Here is an 18,556-nt window from a genome sequence, read left to right on the forward strand (position 1 = left end):
CATAATAATTCTCCCCATCCCCAGCAAATTCATTCAGCGTTTTGTAAACCTGTATCACAGTCTCCCTTGTCTTTGAAAAACAAAACAAAACACCCTTCCCGAACCTGAAGGTTTGGACTACAACTCCCATCAGCCTCAACCAGAATGCCCAATTGGCCAGGGATGATGGAAGCTGTAGTCTAAGGACATGTGGAGGCCACTAGGTTGGCTAAGGCTGGTCTAAATGTATAAACAACAACAGAGAGAGAGACTCTAAAACCTCACTTACGTTAGGATTTGTCAGAGCTAGTCCACCTTAAATTTTCCCCTAACCCCAGGAAACATCTTCTTGTTGTCAAGCAAACTCTGTGCCATTTCTGCTGGGGAATAAAGCATCCTTTTCTCTCCTCACCCACCACATCCCCCATCTCACAGAAGCCCCATGGGCCCATCAGCAGAGAGGTTCCCCATGCTGCCTCTGAGAAACGATCATACTTGCCTTGGGCGGATGTCAACTGGGGAGCTGCTTCTTGGAAGAATTTGTATTTGCCCTTATTGCTGATCACCCTGGCGTTGATAAGACTCAAAGACTACTGGAAACCAGAGACTATGGGATGACCAATCTGCTCAGTGACCTGTTGCTGCAAACTGCACATGGCTATTTCAAAACAAGAGGTGAAGTCCAGCCTTCCCCATCTCTCAAACACCTGGCTGTGCACTACTTTCTCCTCTCTGCTCCTTGTCCCCTCAGGTTTTCTTTTTACCCGCCCCCTTTTTCTCTCACTTTTTTTGGGACAACTCCCTCTTGCAACTCTTGGCCAACTTCAACATCTCAGGCTGGCCTTCCTTTCCTAAGCCTCTAATTCTTCTGTTCGATAGGCAGTGCTATTTTTCTAGAAAAAGAGATGCCGGAGCTCACCATGAATGCCTCCCTTGTTCTCTTACAATACCAATGGCGCCCACCTGATAGGTGCTGGAAGTGAGTTTCAGCGAGTTCCGGCTGAAAAAAAAGCCCTGTCTATAGGCTTGGCTTGCCCATTTGGGAAGCTCAACCGACTACAACCTGATAGCCTTCTTCCTGCTCTGTGACATCAGGGCAGTTCAGCCAATCAAGGCTAGAGGCTTCAAAACCAACAAAAATATCTCTATGTGTCTTACAATATAGTGTTTTAAAACAACAACGACGACGACAACAACAACAACAACAACAACAACAACAACTTATCATTATGAGCCAGAGGACAGCCTGTCTGGGAAGCAAAAGGAAAGCTTGGAATCTGGATAATCTTTGGGATTTCTTGGAGATGGGAAACCACACTGTTCTGTTCGCCCTTTGAAAGCCTGTTCTGCCACCAAACAGAAGGACATTGGAAATGGATGGTGTTTCTTTACTCTCCAATCACCCAGCTATTCCTTTATGGTGCAGATACTGCCATTGGTTGATGATTGCTGTATGATGCCATTTCCTCTCCTTGCAGTACCAACAAGAACAGACATAATTTCCTCTGGGCCAACCCAATATCATCCCTTATTCTGCAGCATTCCCCCCCCTCCCCTCTTAACTTCTCACATTGTTATATGACATCACTTCCTCAATGCCTCGCCTCCCAGTCTCACCACTTCCTTCTGAAGCTTAGAGGAGTAGTTCATCTTTATGATTTCTCGTCGTGGACCTTGTTTGAGCAATACTCCTTAAAAACAGTGCGGACAAGTCACAAAGCAGAAAATGGGCTGGGTAGGGACACGGGCAGACAATTTGCTCAGAACTTAAAAATAAAATGAAAAAATTCCACACACACGCCAATAACCCCAAAACAAACCTACCAAGACCAAAACAAGAGCATTTCTATAGCGGATGCCCTCTGTTCCTTAGTCCTTTGCAAATAAGTGCAACCTCAGTGGGACACCCTTCTTTTTTGCCATCCCTTTGTGACATCTCCTTTTGTGCCTCTCTCACTTCAGAGCACAGCTCTGATGCTCTCGTGCTTTGTTTGAACCAGGCGTAGAAAGGAAAACAAGGGGGAACAAAGTACCAGTGAACAAAAGGAGGGGAAAGCGCAAAGAGAGGAGATGAAGCAAGTGATTCCAGCAAGACAGCTTTCCTTTGGGATGCACTTCTTTGAGCATGGCGAAAGAAGCATCGGGGATCCCCCACCAGCTTGGTTCTGCCCTGAGAGGAAACGGTGGGCGGTGGGAGATCTGTCAAGCGACAGAGAGGCAGGAAAAAAAAATAACGGTGTGCGACTTGCTTACACTTCCCTCCCACAACGCGGACGCTTTGAGCAAACAGGGGCTGCCTTTCCGGCGAGGGGTTCCTACCTGTCACGTTAACTTCCACCTGGCCAGACCGTGTGCCGATGGTGTTGGTGGCCTCGCAGACGTACGTCCCTGCCAGGCTGTAGGTGACTGGCCCCTTGAAGAACAATGTGCTGTTCTGAACCTCCACGTTGTCAGGAAGCGATCCGTTCAGTCTGTCACGAAAGGAAGGCCAAATGGTTAGTGAGAAAGTTCTTTCCTGTAGCCAGTGAATCCTGGCTAATTCCCTGGAGCTATTATAGGTCTATCCAAGCCCATCTGTTTGAGCCCACCTAGTCGAGGTTGAAGTCTATCGGTTCTGCGACCCAATTTTCTTGCAAAAACCTTCATTGCCTACTACCTTCCAAATCCAACATCTTTTCTACTTAGGGTATGTAAAACTGCCCTTATACAATAAGGCCTACTGCATGGAGTGAGTGGGTCCGTGTTCACTGACTGCCCCTCACGTGTGTGTGTGTGGGGGGGGGATAATGCCTGAAAAGGGCTTAGATGTAATGGCAGCAGGCTGTGGTCAGTGTAGTGGAACGACAACCAAACAGCTGTAGGATTTGAGCCACAAAGCTCAGAGAGTGACCTTGGGTTAGCCATCCTTTCTTGGCCTAGCCTACCTACCAGGGTTATTGTGAGGATAAACTTGGTGAGAGGGAGCTATCTACATCACCATGAGTGTTCCTTGAAGGATGGGATAAAATAAAAGATGAATTTACAATTGTACCTGCACCCCTCCCTCCCCATCTTCAAGCAGGGTTTTGATTTTGGGAGCAATAGGGGCATGGGGTAAGATCTGCAGAACCTGGAACCCTGGAGACAACACTGAGATAGATGGACTAATAATAATAATAATAATATTTTTATCCCGCCCATCAGACAATGTTCTGACTCTCAGTAAGGTTTCCTGTGCTGAAAGAAAGAGATAGCGAGATAGTGAGATAGCAAGATAGATAGATAGATAGATAGAGAGAGAGAGAGAGAGAGAGGTCTTTCCCAGTTTGGCTACCTACAATCCTTTCAAGTGATGCTTTGCATCGGGAGACAATTTTTTATTGTGATGATTTATTCATTTAACTGCAGGTGCCGGGGATCAAATCCGGGACATTCCTTGTGTTAAAAAAAGATGCTGTGTCACTAAATATTCCACCTGACGCCTTTTCCCAAGCCATGGACATCTCAGAAGAGAGCTGGGTGGTGTGTGTGGAGGGAGGATCTCAGGGCAATAGCTTGAATTCTGCAAAGTATGCAACATCAATAAATTATGCAGATTATAACTGTGTCATTGCATAATTTATTCTGCTTTTGCTAGACTGGGCAAAGAGCTAAGTTGGTGCTAAAGCCCCACCAGTTGGAAACTGATGCCTTGTCCTGTCAGCTGGAAATGCTGGGCACATTCTTTTACATCTACCTCCAAAGTTTCCAGGGGCTGGAAACTTGGATTTATTAAAAAAAATCAAAACCAAAAAAACTGAGGTGCTGAATTTGGCAACTGGTGGCAATTCCTTAACCCTGTAGCAATATTTTCAATTTGCCTGACTTCCATGCTAGCCAAACCAGTCCTATCTCTACGCTGATGGGTTTCCCCCCAAACTATCAAGCAATAAAACACGGCAACGCAGAGCAAGGCTTTTAGTTCCCTTGCCCCTGTTCTGTGGAACAGCATCCCTGTCGACATACGGCAGGCGCCCACTCTCTGCATTTTCCAGAAACAACTGAAGGCATTTTTGTTCTGATGGGTTTTCTCAGCTGGGTGAATGGGACTTCGCCACGGGTGTCCATTTTGTATTGTTTTAAAATTTATCTGCTATTGCTTTCTATGTCGTTTTTAATTGTTTTTATTGAACATGGTTTGAGAGACGTTTGTGGAAGGTGACTGAAATAATGTTGTTGTTGTTGTTGTTGTTGTTGTTGTTGTTGTTGTTGTTGTTGTTTCTTCCCCACAATGTTACCCTGGAATCAAAGGCCAGTAACTCATCGACAAATTAATCCCAAACTGTTTTGGAAAGTCGTGGAACAAATAAACATAACCATAAGTGCATGTTTACATGCAGGGAAAGAATAATGCAGCTTGCTCATTTTTAATTACCGGTACAAGGTAAAGCAATTACTTTAGCTAAAGTAATTGGATCACCCAAAAGCTCAGTGGCAGAGTGCATGTTTTGCGTGTACAAGGACCCAGGATCAGCCCCAGAAAGATCCCAGGTAGCTGATAGTGGCAAATACCTCTCTCTGCCCAAGACCTGCAAGAACCACTGCCAGTCAGAGTCGGCAGCCTTGGACCAATGGAGCAATTTAGCAGAATTCCTACTGACAATACAGGAAATTCTTCCATCCTCGCCTTTTGCTCCAAAGCACTAACAGTAACCCGCAGGTAGTATATAAACAGGAAAAGTTAGAATTTTGTCTATGACTACGTTAGCATGCATAAAAGCAAAGCTCTATATAGTTAAAGACCCAGAGATGACAGAGGCGTTTATAACCCAAGCCAAGCCATGACAGCCTTATCCATCAAGTGTGTTGCGCAACTCTTGAAAGATGAGGGCGCACTTCTGGGCAGAGCGAAAGGGAAGATCAGAGTCAAATTCTGAATGGCTAAAGGGCAGAAGATGCCCAGCATCAGGCGTGCAAAGAAGCCCACAAGTTACTAGTCCATAGGAAATGTGATCGCCTGCTCACCTATTCCTACCTACGTTAGGCAATGGGACCCTGAAAGAAAAAAGGAACACTTTGGTAAAGCTTTGTTTATTATTACTGTGCACCAGACAAATGAGAAAAGAGGGAGCTAGCCCACCCCACCCCTGTTTTGGCCATGAAACCTTTCCCCTACCCCCATGACTTATACTTTCTACCATTTGGCTGCCATTTTTAACATCTCCATATTGGGATAGTACCCATGCTGGCTTATAAATGAATTTGTAGCCAAGCAATGCACCATCTTCCATGAGCAGAATGTTCTCAGGTTCACCCCTTGAAGATGCCTCACAGCTATTCACACTTGTGGGACATTCAACCCTCCCCTTTCCCCACCACACCTATATTTCCCCCACTTTTCTAAGCCTGTCTCACAGTCCTTCACCCTCCCTACCCCCCAACTCTCATACGTTTAATCTCTCTTTCTCTCACTTCTCTTCCTGCGCTGCAGCCCCTTCTCCTCCCTCACTTAACATTCAGAACTATCTTACAGTAGTTCATGCATTGGCTACTTCGAGCTTTGACTACTGCCATGCGCTTTGTTTGGGACTTCCCCTGTGCTTGACTGGGGAATTGCAGTTAGCGCAGAAAGCGAGACCCTGTCTGCAGTTATAACAGCTTTGCTCAGGGGTCTACACCGATTGCCATTTTACTACCGGGCCAAATTTATTTATTTATTTAAAACATGCTTTTTATTGATTTCTATTAACCCCCCCCAAAAACCCCCATTTGCAGCATTAATATTCGACAAGTCTCTACAAATATAACAATACATTTTTCCTCTTTCATTTGTACAATTCAAATTTCAAACCTTGTTGACTTCCCTGCTTTCCTTGCAGTCTTTTGTAATTTGATGTATCTTTGCGCGATTATTGTTCAATATACATCCTATTATCCATTATGTCTTTTTCTTATTAAACGTCCGTTTGTATATTACATTGTTATAAACACATTTTCTTTTATATATTCATGTTTTTGTTCATAATAAAGACAATAAAAAGATTTTTAGATCCATCGTTCCGAATCTACTGATTTGTTAGTTTGATTCTCACAATGTTGTCTCAATATATTCCATAAATTTCTTAAATTCCTTATTAAATGTTTCCTCTCCTTGATGTTTGACTATCCCGGTCAATTTGGCAATACCTGCGTATTCCATTATTTTCTGCCTCCACTCCTCTACTGAGGGGATCTGCTGCTGTTTCCATACTTGGGCTAGTTAACAACCTTGACTACCGGGCCAAATTTAATCTGTTACTCTTGGTGCATAAAGCCCTTAACATCTTGGGGGTGGTTTGCCTGTGAGATCGCCTTACCCCCATAACTCTCGTTCCACACTTCTAATAAATAAGCCTCTTGGCAAGGCAGCACCCAACATTGAAAACAAGTTTGCCGGCTGAATGGGAACTCGATCCTTCAAGTGAAATTAACAAGGGACCCAGGAATTGCCCTTCTGCATGCTTAGCACACATGTGTCGTCTGTCTCCACTTCATTCCACACAGCTTGAGTACTAGGGCTGGAAACTCTGAATGGTGGAGATTCCTGATATCTCCCAACTTACCACCAACACACACACACACACAAATTGGGGGACTCAAAATATTTCCACACTGAGCAGAAAGCTGAGGTTTGATACCCATTTAACATTACATCCAGTTAACTCAAAGGGGCATTTGTAACAATGGACACCCATCTTTCTCAGCGACACGAAATGCCTCGTTCAAAATGAGGAGCTGAGGACAGGGAAACAACTAGACGCTCAAGTGTGGCATGACTCTGGAGCTCAGTTGGCATCATGGTGCAATTTAGCTTGGAGCCTAAACTGGAACAGATTCTGCCAGCTCCGTAAAATGCACATCTCAAATACCTTCTTCCACTTTCTTCTCTTTCAGCTAAGGTAGAAATGAAGCATTTTGCAAGGATGCTTCTTGCCCAGAGATGGAAAGACGACAAGATACCTACTAGGGCAGACTTGCAGATGAAATTATTGGACTATGCAGAGATGCCAAGATTAACTGGGAAAATCAGAAACCAGGAGGATCAAAACGTCAACAAAGAATGAGATAAATATATAATGTACTTGAAAGACCACTGTAAACACTTGAACTCTTTGACAGGCTTTACGTGACTCTTGCAATGATGCATAGATTTTGGATACTATGGAGCAGGCTTCCTCAAACTCGGCCTTCCAGATGTTTTGAAACTACAATTCCCATCATCCCTGACCACTGGTCCTGCTAGCTGGGGATCATGGGAGTTGTGGGCCAAAAACATCTGGAGGGCCAAGTTTGAGGAAGCCTGCTATGGAGGATGATAAACTAGATAGACTGACAGTATCCAGTTTAAAAAGTTAGTTAAAGTACCCAAGGAGGGAAGGAGGGCTTCAGAAGAATCTTGGGTAAAGTTTAATATTTGTGACAATACTATTTGTGTGAATGAATTTGTATAAATCAAATAAAAAAATATTTCAAAAAAGAAATGAAGCGTTTTGAGCTGGGGAGTGGACCTGTCAGTGGCAGAAAACACTCTGCAGCCTCTTTTAAGAGTTTCTGCCTGGCTGGAATGTGTCCTTGGGGGTCTGAAAATGCCTCTTGCTTTGTCTGGCTGCAAGACGGAGAGGGGCGTGGGAATGTGTGTAGAAGCCAGTAGGGTGTACAAAGGTTAAAATTCACATTCTTTGCCCACCTACTTTTACCTCTGGCTTTACCCATCACTGGCATATGGCCCTTGGAAGGTTTTCCAGAAAGGACTGTGGCCCTCAGGATGAATAAAGTACCCCCATCCCTGCCAGAGAGATTTTATCAGGGAGATGAACACTAGAGAGTCAAGCTTTTTATTGTAGAAACACCATTCTTAGGCCTATATCCCCACTGCCCACTGGCAAAGCTTGGGAAAATAAAAGCTCATACTATCAGGATTTTCTTTGTCTCATTTTAGCAATTTCTCTCTCTCTCTCTCTCTCTCTCTCTCTCTCTCTCTCTCTCTCTCTCTCTCTCTCTCTCTCATTCTATCTGCATTGATCCTTCTCTCTTCCCAGTGGCTTTGGTCCGTGCCTTGATCTTTTATTTTATTCAGCAAAAAAACTGGAACTCAGAAAGAGGTTGAATCCATTCCACTGAACAATAGAACCTGGAAGGGGAAGAACTAGCAGCATTGCTTATTAGTCAGGGCAGTGGTTCCTATAGGCTCTGTCCATCAAAAATGCTTTTTAAGGGAGTCTGTTAGACCTGGATGAACACAGGGATAAATGCTGAAGAACCCTTTTACTGTGGAAAGAGAAACACATGCCAATTGGGTGGGTGAGTGGAAAGCAGCTTCTAGCACAGTTGTACTTAACACACAGGTGGAAAGTATTTGCAAGTTTGGGCCAAAACTCACCCCCTTCAAAATGACAACAATAACACAGGCTGCAGGAGGCAATCTAGTTTTGGGGGGGAGTAGAGGATGCCTTTCCTTTTGGGAGAGAACCCCATTGGTTGGTGGCCACTGTCTTTCCCCCTTCAAATACCCCTTGGGTATTTAGTCTATTCTATTATGGTTTTAAAGGGGCGTAGGTGGCACTGTGGGTTAAACCACAGAGCCTAGGGCTTGCAGATCAGAAGGTTGGCAGTTCGAAACCCTGCAACGGGGTGAGCTCCCGTTGCTCGGTCCCAGCTCCTGCCAACCTAGCAGTTTGAAAGCATGTCAAAGTGTAAGTAGATAAATAGCTACAGCAGGAAGGTAAACAGCGTTTCCGTGTGCTACTCTGCTTCGCTAGAAGCGGCTTTGTCATGCTGGCCACATGACCTGGAAGCTGTACGCCGGCGAGATGAGCACCGCAACCCCAGAGTCGGTCACGACTGGACCTAATGGTCAGGGGTCCCTTTACCTTTACTATTATGGTTTTAACTTTTTGTATGTTTTAAATTATGGTTGTAAATTTTTTTAGTGATGATTTTATTGTTTCATCTTTTTTTTGTAAACCATTTTGAGGTTTTTCCCTACAATCAAGTAGTATCTAAATCTCATGAAATAACTAATAAATAAATAAATTTGTGGTAGGGGCCAAGAGGGAAACGGCAGCCGAATGTCAATCTGAGTTGTAAGAGAGTTCCTATGCAACAGAAGATGGCCAACTTATGCCTGGGCTAGTAGGGGTGAGCAGGCTCTTTTTTTTTTACTAGAACCTCTAAGGTCCACCAATTAGAGTTAGGTGTAAAACAATGGCTCAAGAAGGTGGACACAGGCTGTGAGTTAAGGGCACGGATGTCTCTGGTGCAGATGTACAAGCCAGAAATGCATGATCAGTACCAGTCCTTCCAAACAAAAAATCCACTCCTGGTTTTCCTCTGACTGTTGTTTTCAGCTGCCTCACTGAGGGTGGTGGAAATGGTTTTTAGCCAACTGGAAAACAGTGGGTCAGGAAATCCTTGCTAATCTACTGCAAGTCAATGAGCGTTCTACCAGTTGATCTTGATCTGCCTTCTGACCCAGCCCTAGACTGTACCCACTTCCGACTGCACGTGGGAGCTCATATGACTGCATTCTCCTTTAAACAAGCAAAAAAACAAAACAAAACAAACAAAAACCAACCCCTGCACATGGAAATTTGGTATGTCAGGGAGAACCCTTCTCCTCTGGCATGCTAGCTTTCTATATACAGTGGATTAATTTTTTTTAATGGAGGAGCATTCAGTCCTGCAAGCTGCAGCTAGAATCTGCACAGTCCAGACACAGGATTACCTCCTCCTCTGCTGTTTGTGAGAACTAGGCCATCTACTCGCCTGCCTGGCTCCATCCGGGTCATCCCAGGTGATCAGGCTTGTGAGTCACCCGGCTGCTGATCAAATCTGCCTTGCCTGTAACACACACACACACACACACACACACACACACACACACACACACACAGCAGCCTTTTCCTCTCCACATATGCCCAGTCAGGGATGCTCATCTAGGTGGAAACTGACCTCCTCAGCAGAGCCTTCGTTACAGAACAAAGATGAAGGAGCATTATATAAAGAGGAGAGTGAGTGCCGGGGGGGGGGGGGGAAGCATGGGGCATCTAAGGATGTCACATGGACAGGCTTGTGGAATGTACCATATTACTAGAACTTTGGGGGTCACCAACTAAACCCAGCTGCATAACAGTGTCTGAGAGCAGACATAGTGACTGACTGCACCCCATGTGCCACATGCAGGGGTACACATTTGCATCAGAGCTACTGAAACTCAGAGATGCTCACAATCTTTTTTTTGGGGGGGGGGGTGTTGTCTCTCACTGCTATTGTTAAGTGATTTTGAGTCAGAAATTTGTGTCAATCTGCAACAAATAATCCAGTGGTTGAATGGTAGGTCCTGATCCACTTTCTGTTCACTCATATGGCAAATATGCAGTTGCTGCTTTGAAATCTGGTGTGTCCGGGTGGGTTTTCCTGTGGCCACAAGGGTTTAATGTCATTTTTGTTGTTATTTTCGAAGGGGTGGCTTAGCACAGGTCAAATCATCATGGCCTGTTACAGCCAGGCCTGGATTTCTCTGCGTTAATTCAGGGGACTGACATGACGGGATATGAATGAATGAATGAAATGAAATGCTTGCAAGGAGTAAAGTAGCACATCAGGGAGAAGGCTAGGCTAGACCGTCACCTCCTTGATATGCTAGCTTTCTATGGGAAGGCACTCATGGGGGTATTGTCGGCGTGGGGAATATAAATGGATGAATGAATAAAAAAAATGCTTAAACAAAGTAAATCAGCACTTCAGGGAGAAGGCTATGCTAATCTGCCTCTTTCTTGATAGCTTTCTACATGCCAGACCAGTATAGGAGATAACTCAGTTACGTCACACACAAAACACATTCTCACAATCTGCAAAACCTGGAGCGGTACTGCCTAGTCCCACATTGACCATCTTAGCGAGACTGAAGTCCCAACAGTTCTGTAGCATTTGGGAGCAAAGGCGCGATGCTCTCAGCAGAAAGAAGTCTCCCTCCTGCCCAATCGAGGATCGCTCTGCATTCGGAGTTAGAGGGAAGACAAGTCAAAAGGGACCCTGTAGGCGGCTACTTACAGCTTCCACTGGTATGAGGTGGCAGGAGGGTTGGCATCAGAGATACACGTCAGCTTCACATCTTTCCGGTTGAGGTACCAGTTGCCATCAAAGCCATCGATCCTCACTTCGGGCTCGTCTGCGAGGAGAGGAACAGGAACGACAGCAGAACGGGGGGGGGGGAGTTGTGAAGGGCAGGGCAGTGGGAGAGGAGAGGAGAGGAGAGGCAAGGAGAGGCCGGGGAAGGGAGAGCGGAAGAGAAGAAAGGAGAGAGGGATGAAAAGAGAGGTACAAAGATGTGGATGAGGGAGGGGAACAAAAGGCCATTAATATTCACTCTGGCTCACCTTTGTCTCATAGCTCAGCTCTGGGGCATCCTGCAGATCTAGTGTGGTGCAGTGGTTAAGGTGTTGGACTAGGATGTGGGAGACCAGGGTTCAAATCCCCCCTTGGCTCTGACCTAGGGCCAGTCACTGCCTCTCAGCCTAGCCGACCTCACGGGGTTGTTGCAGGGATTAAATGAAAGAGGGGGAGAACCATGAACACCACCTTGGACTCCTTGGGAGAAATGGCTGGCCATGAATACAACAAACATAAATAAGATTTGGACTTTTCTTTGCATTGTAGATGGTAACCTGGGGTGGGGTGGGAGAAAAGCCCTCTCCACATGTTCAGGGGTGCCGTTACACCTTCACTCATTCATTCTCACAGGGGGAACCCTGACTTTTAAAAAGAAAATGCCCTACAGCTGCTCCCCCACGACCAAATCCTCCCCTGTTCTGCCCAGGGAAAGTCAAAAGTCTCAGGGGCCGCAAGCTTCTTCAAGATACCAGCTCTGCTGCTGGAGAACGAATAACAGCAGCTCAGATTTACAGAGCTGGAAGGGACCACGAGAGTCATCTAGTCCAACCCTCCGCAATGGAGGAACCTCTCGCCCAGGCCAGCCTCCCTGCCTCTCTAACTTACACAGCACATTGAGGGTCATGCTGTCAGTGAAGCGGTCCAGTTGGTAGTTGACCACGCATGTCAGCTGCTGTCGATGGGCCTCCCGGCTGGGCAAAAGGCGGTACTGGCTGACCACGGTGAAGGTGCCGTTGGGGTTGCGGATCTCTTGGTATTCTGCCACCCCTTTCAGCTTGGTTTCCCAGGACACGGTGCTGGGGGGCTTCCCGTTGGAGGATGTGCAGGTGGCAACCACAATCTTCTCCGTCATGCCGGCCTTGGCAATGAGCAGGCTCGTGGTGGCCTCCATCCGGTTTGTTGGTTTGGCTGAGGAGAAGGCAGGAGGCGAGAAGGTTAGGCGAGAGGGGAGGGGTCTTTGAGGTTACTAGCGTGTGCTGTGAGCTGTTTGGTCAGCCCTTGGGTTTAATCTCCTGCTGAGACATACAAGGGCAGGCACCCCCAAACTTCGGCCCTCCAGATGTTTTGGACTACAATTCCCATCATCCCTGACCACTGATCCTCTTAGCTAGGGATCATGGGACTTGTAGGCCAAAACATCTGGAGGGCCGCAGTTTGGGGATGCCTGTACAAGGGGTTCGAAATCAAAGTGGCTTCGCTGATTCATCAGAATACACTGGTTTCCCTGGCCTTCTGCAAAACGCAAACACCACACACCATTCTGCAGAGCGTTGTGCTCTATTGCAGTGCCAATATTTATCAGAAGTCCACCTTTTGTAAGAATGTAAGAAGAGACTGTTGGATCAGGCCAATGGGCTGTCTAGTTTGGCATCCTGCTTTCACAGTGGCCTGCAGGAAAGTCTCATGCAGAAGCCAAACATAAGAGCCCTCTGACCTCCTGCAGTTTCCGCCAACTGCTAATGCTGTATTGTTTTAATATTCGATTGGGAGCCGCCCAGAGTGGCTGGGGAGACTCAGCCAGATGGGCGGGGTACAAATAAAGTATTATTATTATTATTATTATTATTATTATTATTATTATTATTATTATTCAGAAGTGTTAATGCCTTGGACCATGGAGGCAGAGCATATCCACCATGGCTTGTAGCCAGCTGATGGCCGTCCCTTCCTCCTATGGGAGTGAGTTCCATAGTTTAACCACGTCCTGCACAAAAATGTCCTTTCTTTTATCTGCCCTGAATCTTCCAATGCTCAGCTTCGTGGGATGTCCCACGAGTTCTAGTGTTAAGAGACAGGGAGGAAAAAAATTATTTATCCACTTTCCCCATGCCATGCATAATTTTGCCAACTTCTATCGTTTTGCCTGTTGCTCCACTTAAAAAAGGGGGGGGAGGGGAGGGAAAAAAGTTTCTAGCCCCTTCTAGGTTTGGACACAAATGCAGCAATGTGAAAATATTGTGACAAAAGATCTCCAGTGTGCTGGAAACATTCCAAAATGGAGGCATTCGGGAGCCGAGGTTTGACTGCATACTCCCATACATTATTACATGAAATTTTTTGATGTTATTACCCTAATACATATGTATATATTAATAGCCTAATACATTCTGTAGAAACTCCTCCTAAATGTTATCAGATTTAGCCAAACAAAGTCTATGCCTTCCTAAGTTTCGTGCTGGACTATGTAAGTATGGCCGTGCCGAAAAAGCTAAAACTTTCAGCGGAGAATATTCTTTTGAACTACTGGTATATGCTTATTGTATGGAAGTTAACAACAGGACAACAAAAACGGGATTCTACATGCCCAAATGGTGGCCAAGAGACTGATACAGATGAATGGGAAGAATAAAGATATCTTATCTCCTTTAATCAATAAATTGGTAGCTAATATGACAACTACCCATTGCACCTTCAGCCATGCATAAGACTTTTGGGGCTTTGATAATGGAGACTTCTTGCTCTGAATGAAATGCACAGAAGAGGGAGGGGAGAGAGAAAGACTCGGTGACAGGGCTTGAATCCAGAGCCACATCCTCTCGAAAAAAACCTCAGACACAAAGGAAGCCAAAGATGATGTTTCCCAACTTCCTTCTGAAATCCATTTCGGGACATCAAAGGAAAGGCTCCCAAAGGAGCATCGTTTTCAAAGCTTTGCCACACCCTTGGGAAACAGGTCACTACAACCAATCCTTATCCAAGATAATACAGTGGAAGAAGCGAGACAGCAACCTGTCTACGCAACTCTAAAATGCATCCCTTGCACACTGATGGCATCGTCATTATCATCACAAAGGCAATCATCACCAGGAAGGAGAACACATAATGGAATCCCACAGGACATTTGGTATCTGGGCACAGAACCACTCCCTACCCCCCCCCCCTCAATGTCTTGCATCAGTCCAGAATCTAATTGTTTGTTTTCGCTGCTTCAAGGATGCTGTTCCAGTGGACTGAAGCATGGGCGTAGCCAGGGGGCAGGAGGGGGCAGCTGCCCCCCCAGAAGCCAAAAAAGGGGGGGGGAGGCGTAAAACAGCTCGGCGCAAAAAAAACAGCCACTGTTTTTTTGCACAGCAGCAGCAGTCCCGCTGCTCCTCTGGTACTGTGGCGGAACAAGCGCTGCCATCTGCCTCCCTCCCTCCCGTCTTGGAGGGGCAGGACGTGGGGGGGCTCTCTTCTGACATCACCCTCCTGGCGCCCCTCCCCCCCGCAGCTGGTCACGTGCGTCCTGGGTGAAGGTCCGCGCCGGCTGTGCTGGCGCCGAGAGGCTGCAGGAGCTGAAGGGCCATCACGGCCGGAGAAGGTGAGCAGCTCGCCCCGTCCCCTCCACCAGGACCCAGCGATGGCCGCCGAAGCACGCGGGCATCCGGGCAGCCCCCCGGGGAGTGTGGCGGCGCCGGACGGCCCACTGTCCATGAACCTGTTTGCGGCCTGGGAGGTGGACGGCTCCGGCCCCAGCTGCGTCCCACGGTTAGTCCCCACCTTCCCTGCGCTCGCTCCGGCGGGCCCTGCCGCCCCATCGAGGCTCCACCTTCTGCCGCCCCAGCCGGGATCCTGGGGGGATCCTGGCCACATCATCGCCCCGTGGCTTGCCTGCCCCCCCCCCCAGTTTTGATCCTGGGTACGCCCATGGACTGAAGGCAGTTTGCAACAGAGGGATAGAGAATCATTCAAGGAAGCTGGAGCGGGGCTTGCCATGTCCCTCTCGCTGCTGTGAATACAAGGTTAGGAGATTTCATTTCAAGCTGACCTGATGCACGGGGCTGTCCCAGTGGAATGGGTCCTCAGGGAAATGCAAGAGGGAGAGCATGCCTTAGTTTCTGAGCATAGGCTTGCTGGTGCTGATGTGGAAAAATTAACTCATCAGCAGAGGAATGAGCAACCTGTGCCCGCCCCCAAGTGATTTTGTACTCCAGCTCCTATCAACACCAAGCAGCACATGGCAATGGTCAGGGATGATGGGAGGTGTAGTCTAACTGGAGGGCCAAAGGGTCTTCACCTTTGCTTTAAACTGAGAACAAAGCAGGACTCTAGGTAAATGCAGAATGTGATACTCAGAATGTTCCATGATAAAGGCTGAGCCAAAGTTTCGAAGGGCAACAGTTTTCATGCAAAAAAGTAACATTTTCAAAGGTCCCCAGACTAGGTCCTGCAAAACTAGCCTTTTTCATGTAATTTCTCAATTTATTCCCTATATTCCACAGGTGCTGTTTCGGTAGAACTTTTTGTCTATCATCTATCTATCTATCTATCTGCTATCCAAAAGGAGTTTTCTTCTTGCTAAATATGTGATTCAGGCAATAAGGGATGATATAGGCAGTGCGGTGACATCATGACACTACCTAACCAATCAGATGTGGCTATGCGATGACATGGCACTATGACAATATGAAGCCAGATCAGAAAGAGATATAAATATCTTTTGCCCTCACTCCGAACTGGAGAATGCTTCTGCTCCATTTTGCAGGACCTCCATGTTCTCTCCAAAAATAAGGTGAGGGGTGGGCATCATTGATGGCAAATGTAAAATTTGCCTTCTCGTTTTACCTCAGGACTTGGGCTGGGATTCTGCAGACAGTGGGGTATGGAAGTTCTGCACCCAGGAAGGAGAGGAGAGGTGGGAAAAATATACTAGGCTTTCCCTCTCCTACTCAAGCCATTAGTGTTACTGGACTCAGGTATGTAAAACCTGAGAGGCTGTTTCGCTCAGGCAGGAGGGCAGAAGGACCACTAGTTGTTTGGAAGGCAGCAAAGCCGACTTACCCAACACAGTGAGGTTGAGCTGATTCTCCCGATTGCCATCGGGAAATGTTGCAAACTCGCAGATGTAAACACCTTCATCTTCCAGTTTGAGGCGTGACAGCTGGATGGTCCCATCCTTGGTGGAGGTGTTTCGAAAGACCATCCGGTCCTTGTACGGGGGCAGGATGGAAATGCCCATGGTGGGGTTGGAGATGGCCACGTTCTGCTTGGAGCCATTGGTGGCCTTCTGCCAGGTGACCTGGGTGATCTTCATGCTGTGGCTGGGGTTGGTCAAGCTGCAGTGCAGGTTCACGTCCGTCCCAATGTACCCTGAGACCGTGTCGTTGACAAGCACCGTCTGAGCCCAGAGGCCTGCAACGAGAGCAGAAGGGAGGCGGGGGAAGAGGAGTCAGTTGCAGAGTGATAAGAAATGGCCCTTGCTGCTGGGTTTCCAGCGCACCGTTTGTCCCAATTAATTCTCTCTGCTTGTAGCTTGGAAGCAGCAGGTTCACGCAAGCCCAGCTAAATATGGCTCACAGCTCCGCAGATAAATTGGAGAGAGAGAGAAAGAGAGAGAGAGAAATTGACTACGGGACATAATTCCCCCTTCCCAATAGTTAAACAAGCGCATTTGAGTTTCCTGAGCCTGCGACGGAGCCGGCTGGAGGAGAGGAAAGCCATGCAAATAGTCCCTCTATGTTCCACCTTCAGATTTGCCTGCTCGGTGGTACATAAAACCATGCTGCTCACTTGTGCCTAAAAATGGGAGACAGGAAACGTCTGTCAAATTGCCCTGCCTGCTTGCCTAGAAGAGATGGCTAAGGCCACTGAGTGGCCATACTTCGAGGGGACGGGAAACTGCTTTTGGCTGAAGGGCCATGTTCCGTTCTAGGCAACCTTCAGAGGGCCACATGCCAGTGGTGGGTGGGGACAGAGAGGAAAAGGTGGGCAGTGCCACAAATGCAATTTTCATCCTTATACAGTAGACGGCACACATTCCCATATCCTGCTTGATCCTCCATCCAGACATGTAAGAGGCATTGCCAGAGTTGAAGGACACATCCCAGCTAAGACTCAAGGGGGGTGCAAAGCAGGGTGTATGTGTGAGGGGTGTGGGTTTGGGTTTGTGCTGTGAGGAAAGTCCAAAATGCCAGAGACAGAGGCTCGAAGGACAAAACTTGGCTTTGAGGGTTGAGGTTTCCCACCCTTTCTAGACCGGATGGGTGACTCTACCAGCCTGGCATAAACATATCTATATAAGCCGACCCACACATGTATGTTTGGAGCCTATTGACTGCAGTGTTAAGTGGCAGCTGGCATGTGTGACTGAGCCACCCCAGCTTTGATACTGCCACCAGGACTCCAGAGCATAGCTGCCAAGTTTTCCCTTTTCTCGCGAGGAAGCCTATTCAGCATAAGGGAATTTCCCTTTAAAAAATGGAAAACTTGGCAGCTATGCTCCAGAGTCTCCTACCTTTCAGCCACATCACTGCACAGCTTCAGGTGTTGGGCCGTGAGAGTTGAAAAATGGTGATGAGAAAGGCAGCAAGAAGGTATCCAGATGTGGAACCCCCCCCCCCCGCATTGAGTAATGAAGTGGCAAGAGATCGCGAGGAATAAGCACACATGGAATGCCATCTTTACAACAGACAGCTTTAAAATGCCGATGGCTTTAAAAGAGGATGAGACAAATTAATGGAGGACAAGGCTATCAATGGCTGCTAATTCTGCTGGCTGTGTTTCTATCTTTTCCTGGCCCTTCAGTCTGCAAGGGTGTGTGTGTGTGTGTGTGTGTGTGTGTGTGTGTGTACATCTGCATTGCCTGGCAGATCTTGGAAGATTCCCAGTTGTTCAGGGGGTTAGAGATTCAGGGCCCTATGCAGCTCTGTGCCCCTCCCTGCGACTAGCAGGACGGCAGAATGAATGACGCAAGGTAGCAAATATTGCAGAGTGAATCATGCAAAATGTGTGTGTGTGTGTTTGTGTGGGAAATCATGCAAATGTGTTTGATTTGCATAATTTATACAGCATATAGAATATCTATCTAGGTCTCCACAGACAGAGATGTAGATATATAGGGAGGTTGTCACCCACTGGCTGGGGGGGGGGGATCATGCTATCCAAAGTCTCGCTGTGTTTGACAGGCCTTGCTTTCTAGTGTTGATTATTGCAACAGAACTTTGACTAACTGCATGATTTATAGTCAATTAACCAATTAATTACACATGCACATAGCATTTTGGAAGGGTGTGTGTGTGTGTTCCTTATTCATGGACTCCTCTACTGAAATGGGAGCATAAGGTTTGCATTTTTGAGAGTTACATTCTCTCCAGCCACTAGTGACACAACATGATTAAACCCTTTCCTCGAATCCAAAATTAACCTCTGTCTTTGGGAATAAAAAATAAAGACTGCTGTGTTTCTTATTATTTCTTCTCTCTGCCTGCGT

The 18,556-nt window shown here is 46.9% G+C and overlaps 1 protein-coding gene across 6 annotated transcripts in view; it reads right to left on the reverse strand.

Annotated features, from left to right (window-relative positions):
• The window catches only part of NECTIN1 (nectin cell adhesion molecule 1), a 186,809-nt gene that overhangs the window by 70,953 nt on the left and 97,300 nt on the right, over nucleotides 1-18,556 (reverse strand). For 3 of the 6 annotated variants that reach the window (XM_088658191.1, XM_088658194.1, XM_035140022.3), the window contains exons 2-6: nucleotides 16,129-16,479; nucleotides 11,974-12,276; nucleotides 11,029-11,146; nucleotides 4,963-4,992; nucleotides 2,299-2,450 (exon numbers count right to left, since the gene is read on the reverse strand). In XM_088658191.1, the coding sequence (XP_088514317.1) occupies nucleotides 2,299-2,450; nucleotides 4,963-4,992; nucleotides 11,029-11,146; nucleotides 11,974-12,276; nucleotides 16,129-16,479 (954 nt within the window). The remainder of the gene's footprint in view (nucleotides 1-2,298; nucleotides 2,451-4,962; nucleotides 4,993-11,028; nucleotides 11,147-11,973; nucleotides 12,277-16,128; nucleotides 16,480-18,556) is intronic. The other 3 variants (XM_088658192.1, XM_088658195.1, XM_088658193.1) reach the window with 1 other exon arrangement.

The sequence above is a fragment of the Zootoca vivipara genome, chromosome 14 (genome assembly GCF_965207765.1).
Source record: "Zootoca vivipara chromosome 14, rZooViv2.hap1.1, whole genome shotgun sequence".
Classification (NCBI taxonomy): Eukaryota; Metazoa; Chordata; class Lepidosauria; order Squamata; family Lacertidae; genus Zootoca; species Zootoca vivipara.